The sequence below is a fragment of the Anoplophora glabripennis genome, unplaced genomic scaffold (genome assembly GCF_000390285.2).
Source record: "Anoplophora glabripennis isolate ALB-LARVAE unplaced genomic scaffold, Agla_2.0 scaffold369, whole genome shotgun sequence".
NCBI lineage: Eukaryota > Metazoa > Arthropoda > Insecta > Coleoptera > Cerambycidae > Anoplophora > Anoplophora glabripennis.
Genome location: NW_019416678.1, coordinates 68893 through 78420, shown reverse-complemented (window position 1 = coordinate 78420; position 9528 = coordinate 68893). Strand labels below are relative to the sequence as shown.

At 33.7% G+C, this 9528-nt stretch overlaps 1 protein-coding gene across 1 annotated transcript; it reads left to right on the top strand.

Annotated features, from left to right (window-relative positions):
• The first annotated feature begins 531 nt into the window (after positions 1-531).
• Positions 532-8572, top strand: LOC108908169. The gene is made up of 2 exons (XM_018712103.2): positions 532-735; positions 4558-8572. Exons 1-2 carry the CDS (start codon positions 532-534, stop codon positions 8344-8346), a joined length of 3993 nt encoding a protein of 1330 aa, XP_018567619.1. The 3' UTR covers positions 8347-8572.
• Positions 8573-9528: the final 956 nt, after the last annotated feature.

Genomic DNA, 9528 nt, shown 5'->3' with positions numbered 1-9528 from the left:
TCCAAAATAATTAATTATTTTGTAAATTATCTAAAGACGTTAAGAACATTTTTCCAACACCTATCCATCCAATAATTATTGATTTCAGGTAATTCCAAAAGCCTTATACGGATTTTAATCACTTGAATGTTTTTATATGTTCTTGCAATCTGAGGTAACAGTCAATAATCATATCTAAATATGTATTTAAGTTTTTTCTTCAATGTATTTTTTTTATTGTTTCTTCAACTTCCAGAAAGTGAAAATTTAGCAAATTTGTAGGGGAAAGACTGATAACATCATAAATTCGACAATGATTTTTATGAAATAATTTATTTTAAAATTCGCGTTTCAATATTAAGTAGGTACATATTATTATTGAGACATTAATTGGTCAATAAATCCATAATTGTAAAGTAAGAACATGACTTTGTAAAATGTAACGCGAAAAAATCTTAATTTGACAATAATAAATCAGATTCGTACAGTTTTTATAACAATATTATTTCATCATCAGGACTTGATATATATTATTTCTGTTGCAGACACAACATGGAACTGAGATACGTATTAACAACTTTACTAAAAATTCTGATCTCCACACCGAACGTATTATTATTATATAGTATAAATGAAGCCTATAGTGCAGCTCTTATGGGAGGACACCTGGACAACAAGAGCAATTCTACACTGAATGTTACAGATACCTACTACGAGTACGATCTTAGTGATAGTGAAGAACTTCAAGACAGAGATGTAAGTAAATAACAAAAATGCCAAGTAAACTATAATAACATAAACATTATAAATAAGTACCTACTTACTTCAAATTTATCATTTGATCATCTGATAAAATTAATAACATTCGAAATTTCCACAGCCAACTAAATGCTTTTGATGATAATCGTAAGATGCCATGGTATTGTCTATTATTTATTTGTAGCAAACTTAACATTGACTTAGAGTTAAATGCGGCAAAAAAGCTAATAAAGCCTGTCACATTTCTCAAATTCTTGAGAACGAAAGGGGAGCGATTTCTAAAAGAATTGTCTACCTTCTCGGTGTATGATATTTTTGGTTATGGATAAACTAAATTTAGTCAACTAATAGATCCTTTTGGCGCAAAGGATTATTTGTTAAAATTTATGTTTCTAGAGTGGAAAAAGTAGCCAATTCCATAAGAAACGTACTGTACTTTACAGTCGCTATTTTGATTTCTTTTTCAGTTAATTTATTTACATAAAAATAATCGGTCTTTGTTCTGATACATCAGTTTATATCCACATAAAAAATTCACGCATCACTGTTACCTATTTGCACTTATAAATTAAACTCTACCCAGATATATTAGCTTGGTTCCTGGAGCAGTCCAAAACAGTTTCCAACAGTTAGAGGCATGTTCGAAACCTTTTCTAATGCACTAGGAACAGAGCTATTATTCGTTTTTTGTATTTGTTTTTCTGACAGCATAGGCAGATGGATGCTTAGGCTTCACTCCGGTAATAACATTTTCCAATTATATCAAGGAGCAGGATGTCCAGAGTTTTTGTTCTAAAGTGCAATTAAATTTCTTAACAGCTTAAAAGTTACCTCAATACCTACAGTATTATAAAGATAGATCTACCGTTGTATTATTCTATTCCATTTGATATTTAACTTATAGTGGATGAAGAAAAAATTAACCATTATTGAGATTAATAACGCTGATTTTTATACTCGCATTACTGATTTATTTCCTGCTAGACGATTTCAACGTATTATTTAGTTTTCTTAAAATAACGGGAATCTTCCTGCATTATAATCAACATTTCTAAAATTCAACATGTTTTAATATTTCATTATTTCTTGTACAGATTGTCTCAATCTCGGGACACGTGGTGTTAAATGGGATGAGGTAAGCTCCATTTTCAATCGAAAGTATGTATTATCTTTGGGATTTGACAGAAACGACTAATGTCGTCATCAATTATATTTTTTCCAGAAACATACCCAATTTATTTTCCTGTTATTATTAGAAAAATTTTTCTGTATTACTTCCCGTTTAAAAGTTATAAGCAATATCGTCCTAAAAAGACTAAACAAATACCACATAAAATTAACATTAGCGGTGAAAGGATCAAGTAATCGTTGGAAAATAATTGAACGTTCGTTGTTTAAAAATGCATAAATGTCACAAAATACTTGTCATCATTACTCAATACGAACGTCAAACGTATAACTTTTGTGCTTGCAAAATGTTTTCTAATTCAGAAAAAGTTGATATGTTGCTAATTTACGGCGAGTCACAAAAAAATTCAAGAAGAGCTATAGAGTTATATCGAGAAAGGTATCCGGAGCGCCTCATTCCTGATCGTAGGACCTAACCTTTACAAGATTGGAAGCGACCTTGCGACGAAATGAAGATGCATTTTCAGTTCGGAAAAATCAAATAATTGACCGAAGGATAAGAAACAATGTTAATACAGCTAGACTGTTACAGTAATTCGAACAAAATCCACGACTAGCCCAGAATTGAAGTTGGATAAATCAGCCGTTCAATAAATTTTAAAGACCATTGGGTATCATCATGGCTTCAAAATTCACAATTTGGAGTATTTGCCTGAGCGTCACATTGAAAACAGACTTAATTTTATAGCTCAAATTGTTGTAAATGTAGAAACTGTTGATCAGAACCTTTTTCGACACGTTCGTTGGACGGACAAAAGTCGGTTTGTCAGTAATGGTTTGCCAAACAGACTCAACGAACACTACTGGTCCATTGAAAATCCCCACATTGTAAATCCAGTCCAAAACCTGGTCCATATTGGAGTAAATGTATGGTGTGGCATCATCGGTAGGCATTTAATTGGCTCTTATTTTTATAAAACATACATTGAACAGCGTGAGTTACCTAAATTTCCTACAAGAAGAATGTGCCTTTGCAACTAAGGGGCCATCCATAAATTACGTCACACGAATTTTAAGACTTTTGAACTCCTCCCCCCGTCCTTGTCACAGGTTGTCACATTTTTATAATCCCCCCCTCCTGATGTGACGTCACACATTTTTTAAATTTAGGCATGTATTTAAAAATAATCGAGAGAAAACAGCTATTTTCATTTTTTACTTTTTTTTATTAAATAATCTAATAAAATCAACATAATGTCCAATATTTCAGATGGCGAGAATGCTAAATTATTAATAAATATAGATCAAGTTCGTAGATTTTTATAGTTTTTTATTCACATCTAAATTTCGCGTTTTAGTATTTTAAATTTTAACATGTGACGTCACAAAACTTTTGATCCCCCCCTGCCCTTTGTCACATTGTCACATTTCGGTGATACCCTCCCTCCCCATTTACGTGTGACGTAATTTATGAATGACCCCTAAGGAGAAAACTATGGTTTCAGCACGACGGGGCTCCCCCACAAGGCCAGGATTGTACAGCAATAGTTAAATAACACTTTCCCAGAAAAATGGATTAGGCTTATTGGACCTATTCAGTGGCCCGGAAAGTCACCAGATCTAACACCCCTCGATTTTCTTATGGGAGGTTTAAGATTTACAAAACACCTTCGCGAGATAGTAATCATTTGAAAGAAAAAATCACAAACGCTTGTAATGATCTAAACGTCGAAATGTTAATAAACGCAGCCCACAAATAAGTCAGGCGAAGATTGAAATGAGAGGAGGTCATATAGATATTGTAATACGTATGTAATATGAAAGCGTTTGCCTCATTTTTTAAGTTTAATTGTTGTTATCATCACCTTTTGTTTTAACTGTATTAAAGAATTATCGAGTTTAATCCTTTTATTTATTCTTAATGACATTTCTGCACTTTAAACAACGAACATTCAAATATTTTCCAACGACTATTTGATCCTTCCACTGCTAATGTGATTTTTAGGTGGTATTTCTTTTGATACTCTTTAGGACGATATTGCTTATAACTTTTAAACGGGAAGTAATACAGAAAAATGTCTCTAGTAAAAGTGTATTAGAAAAAAAGAGGGCGTTTTAATAGGAAAAAAGTTTGGGTATGTTTCTAGAAAAACTATTATTGATGACGTCATTATTCGTTCCTGTCATATCCCAAAGATAATACTTTCTATTGAAAATGGAGCTTACCTCATGTCATCCCATTTAACACCACTTGTCTCAAATTTTATTTAAATTTTTTATATCCTCACAGTAGGCCCATACTATCGAGTTTCAGACACTCTGTACATATCATAATAGAGACCCAAATCTTTTCAGTATATCAATGAATCACGAAAATTGTTAAAACATTTTAGGATCAATTTCAGCTGCCTCTTTGAATGTACTGTTGATGAAAATTAATTAGTGGATAAGTACATAATCATCTATGTAGTTATGCTATTACTTTCATAGCGGATCATTAAGACCAATGACGATTTATAATTTATATTAGAGAACTTTCCACAGCAGTTGAAGATAATTTATATTATTAATTAATTTGTATTGATGCGTAATAGAAATTTTTGTATATTTTTTCTGTATAATACCGCCAATGCGTTTTAAAGAACGCGAAAACGAACGATATTTAATTAATACCTTCCCTTTGTTTTTTAGATCGAAGATGTCACGAAAGACAAAACAAATTCTGAAGAAATTCCAGATCCATCTGCATTAGTACTGCCAGGTTATAATTTACCAGAAAACATATTTAATCATGGAAAGCCATTTTATGTAGAAAAGGACCCGTTGACTGGTAGAATCGATTTTAGTCATAAATCTCCAACATTAGAGTCTGATTTATATGAATATGTGGACGATGAACCCAACGACAATATTTATGATAAAAGTAATATCGACAGAAAAGATGGCAATATAAATGGTCATAAACCTAACGACGTAAATCAGTTAACACCAAATTTTCACGACTTTTTAAACCTCCCAGTGAAATACAATCCAGACAAATATGTGTATCCGTTAATTTCAAATTCTTATTCTAGTACAAAGGTCCAAGGCAGTGTCAACAAATTCCACAATCATAAGGATTATAATGTCAAAACAACAAAAATGTCAACAGATAGTCCTGCTTATGATTCAACAAACAGATATTTTAATCCAACAAAGATTATTACAACACCTGTTATGACAACAACTATGGCAACAACTGTACCTGTAACCAAAAGGTACCCTTCTATTTACCTTACCCCTAAACCTATAAATTTGATGCATTCTGAAATGTCTCATCCAAGTTTCAATGAAGAGTTTGATTATGAGGTGCCTTCTTCCACAGCAAAGCAAACAGAACCAGGAAATATTTATATAACAACTGAAGCTGTTAATAATAACTATCTAGCTTCTAAACCTTCTTTTACGACAAAAAGACCTTTAAGCCTTTTTGAACAACTTTTTGGAGATTACGAGGAAACAATTCCCACTGCAGTAAAAACAGCGACTCCAAAAATTGACCATGATGTTTATATTACCGATAAAAACAACTCAAAAGAATATATAAATATTGAAACATCATCTAAGACAACACCTGTAGCAACTGATAGTTATAATTATTATCAAAATTCACATGGGGGTCCAAATGTTCTTTCAGGTAGTAGTATGGGAATCGATACAAATTATGATTATGAAGATTATGGAACTGGAAAATATGATGACAACATAGCAGTAGAAAATAGACCAATAAAAAACGTTGACGATGATTTAAAAATAGAGCCTCTAAACGTAGTAAAAATAGAGAGTGATAAAACGGTAAAACATTCTGAGAATAACAATAACATCAAAAATGAACTAAAAGAAACAACAACTGCAAAATATGTTATAACTGGTTATGACGAATACGATTATCAGGAAAAGGAAGAAGCAATCTTAACTACAGCAAGTACAACCACCGTAGCTTCCACCACGAGTATGAAACCTATGACATCCACTATAAAAACCACATTCACTACCCCAACCATAACAGTTAGGGTTACATCATTACCTTTAGGTGAAAATCACGTAACCAATGCTAATCGTGAACCAATAAACCACGATCCAATTATTGTCGCCACGCAAAATTTACGTGAGAAATTAAATAGCGAAAAGGTACTGCCAAAACCATTTGAAACTCCCATGAATGAACCGATTACGTTGGTAACACATCAAGCAGGACAACCACCTAGTACAAGTAATATCCACATTGCCCCTGATCAAGATACAGTGTCATTTGTAGTTGGTAACCACCAAAATGTCGATAATGGTCAATATCTTGAATCCTCAGTACAGGAAAGCCCATATGATAGTAATCCCTTTAGACCCTTATACGGACAACAAGCGATGTATAGTAATGGCGGCTCTCCAAATCACGTTATTGAAACAGATCCGCAAGTAGCCCAATCGCTAATACCGTTAGGACAAAATTATCCAGAAGTAGTTGGCAGTGCAGTGACCATTCAGCCACTGAAGAATTCTGAAGCGTCGTTGGCTATTGGCGTACCCGTAGGTGGAGTCAAACAAATTCCAGGTCAAGTTGTAGATGAAAAATTGGAGTTAAGTAATAACCCTATAGATTTTCCAAAGGATGCAGGTTCCAAAATTGTATTTCCTGATGAAAAACAACCTGAATTTCCAGATCTAATACCCCCTCCAGCTCAACCTCATCCCTTACAAGCTCCTTTTCCGAGTCGCGACATCCTTCCACTAAATTCAAAGCCAATGTATCACCAGTTACCTAGCGATTTAACTCCTCCAAAAGAAAAAGAGGTAATACCCCCATTAAGAAGAGATCAAAGACCAATAAGACCGCCCTGGGATCCTAGACCAGGACATTTTCATACTGGTAAACCAGAATATAATCGCCCCCCTCGTCCTATATCTGAAATGGCTTATAAAAGGATCGATAATTTACCGAATATATTACCACAATTTAGGCCAAATATGAATAAACATATTTCCCCAGGGCACTACTTAAGTAATAAATTAGCTAGACAACCATTATTAGAGAGGCCATCAAACAGACCCATTGCATTCTTTGAAAAGTTACATCCACCACCGCCACCATTTCCTGTTCATAAGAATATCCAAAACTTAAGGAAAGGTGTTCCTTCTGTTATTCCACCTAGGCAATCATTGGATGAAACAAAAATTGCACAAGATAGGATTATTAATGAAGGACCACGAAAACCATCGCAACAGACAGATCACTTCGGATTTTATCAAACCCCTCCCCAAATTAAAATTGCCAACAGAAGAAACAGCGACGATATGGCTGAGGTTGAAACGTTACAAATGATACAGGCCAAAAATACGGAAAAAGTTGAAAAGATCGGAACCGAGTCTTCATTAGAAGAATCTCAAGTCGTAAATATCCCAGCCGAGAGCAGTTTCAATGATAATACAGAAAAGACGATATATAAAGTATATCCAGTAAATACCCCTCCAATAAAATTAGATGTAATAGACAATACTAAGACAGAAAGCGTAGTGATTGGAACCAGAGCTGAACTGCCTCTACCACCGTCAAAGATAAATACAGATTTTACGTATGACCAAAATCCACTATTCGATAAGAAAGATCGTAATGATGCTCCAATATTGAAACCACATCCTAGACCGTCATCTTTTCCAGTAAAATCTGATTTTCCGTATCCATTAGAACGTCCAGATCCAGCAGTAATTCACCCTCCCGTTCCAGAAACACCCTCAAATACAGGTAATGGTCTAGATGACAGCGCGGGCAATAAATTTGTCGAAGAACCAACTTATTTGTCTAACAATCAATGGAACACAATTGGAGAAAACATTGAATCTAGAATTGTAAATTCTCAAAAACAAAATTTAAATCAAATATCAGTAACTCTTAAAACATTCACTGAAAAGCCTATCGCCGTAGCGTACACACCCACCGAACCCAACTTAAATGCTGACAAATATTCAATGCCTAACTATGGGAGTCCAGTTATTCCAGAAATACGACCCGGAACAGTTGAAAATGCCGATACGAGTCACTCAAACAGTGAATTTACAGTGAGTGCCGTCATGCATACTCATCATCAAACCAATATAGCAAAAGAAAACATTCCAGATGAATTAAATAAACGAATGGATGAACATCATCAAAATTCCAACCATAAAAATAATATCGACACTCCAAATCACACTAAACTTGATTTTGAAGCTCCTTTTCAAGCTAGCATAAATATAGACCATTCGATAAATCAAGGTTGGTCAGTTGTTAGGAATAAGAATAAAACTACGACTGAGGTAACAGAGTTTACAACAGTATCATATGCGACTACAGGAGAATTTGATATTGAAAATTTTAAACCTCAATTAGAAGGAGGATTTAAACCAATTTACAACTTTCCTGATGAAAAAAAGCTCCCAGGAAATGTCCCCAGTGACAGGGAAGAATAATATTAAACACAAAATAGTGAAAAAGACTTTAATTAAAAGACTTGGTGACTGGCGGGGAAATTGTTAGTGTTGAATATAATTTTGCAGTATGCGCTGATAATAGACTGTTAACATACTTCGAAATTATATACCTACCTATCCAAATAATCTAAGTTAATGTTATCTCGTTAAGGATATCAACAAATTATTTTCAGCAAATAATTTGTCTGATGAATTTTTATATGAAAAGACTTACCTAGTATGTTAAGACAATATTTAAATTATTTATTTTAAATTATTATTTTGTAAAATAGGCATTGAATATTTATAATTTTCTAATAAAATACAAACAACCAATGTGTCTTTTAAGTAATCAAGCAATCTCTCAAATACCTACATTAAAAATGTACAAGGTGTTCTAAAATTTGAACATAACCATAGGAGCATCTTATATCGCAACTGTGAACCAGCGGTAGTCAAAACTGTAAAACACAGTGGCGGCTCGTGACATTGAGAATAGGTGAAATATATTCATTGACTGACTATAAAGAAAAGAAACGCAGCTGGCATGGCGCTGGGGAAGTTTCAAATTTTCAAGGTCAAACGGCTTTAAATGAATCTGGAAAGTTTTAGTTGCATTTGCAATATTACCGAAAAACTAACGTTCGTGAGAAGGATTTTCATTTAGATTTTATAAAACATAGAAATATTAGTTCGGCTTGTGGACTTTTGCGAACATTAACGCACACCGTACAATCATGTATGTTCCAAACAAGCTTTGGGGTTACGACAGCCTCCCGTGACGTTCCCAAAATTGTTAAATCCCTTCTTATTCCACACACACGCCCGACTTTACACCCACAATTAAACACGGCATACAGAAAAGTTTTTTTAAATGAACACTTCCACATAACAGACAACCACTTATACTCCAAATACCATTCATTCCGAAACTTTTCAACGTACGCACGTTGTCTTTTGACTTCCCCTTTTTTCCTTCTCGAGAGAATAAGACAATTTAAAAAATCCTTTTTGTCCTCAATTTTCCATCTGAAAAATGGCATTTCCAATAAAATACACACTGGATTATACATAGAAAACATTTCTAAAATTTTTATACAAAAGAAATATTAACTAAGAACCGTTATAATCGTGCACTGGGCGACGCATATCGTATAAACTGTTAAAGGTAAAGGCAGGCGA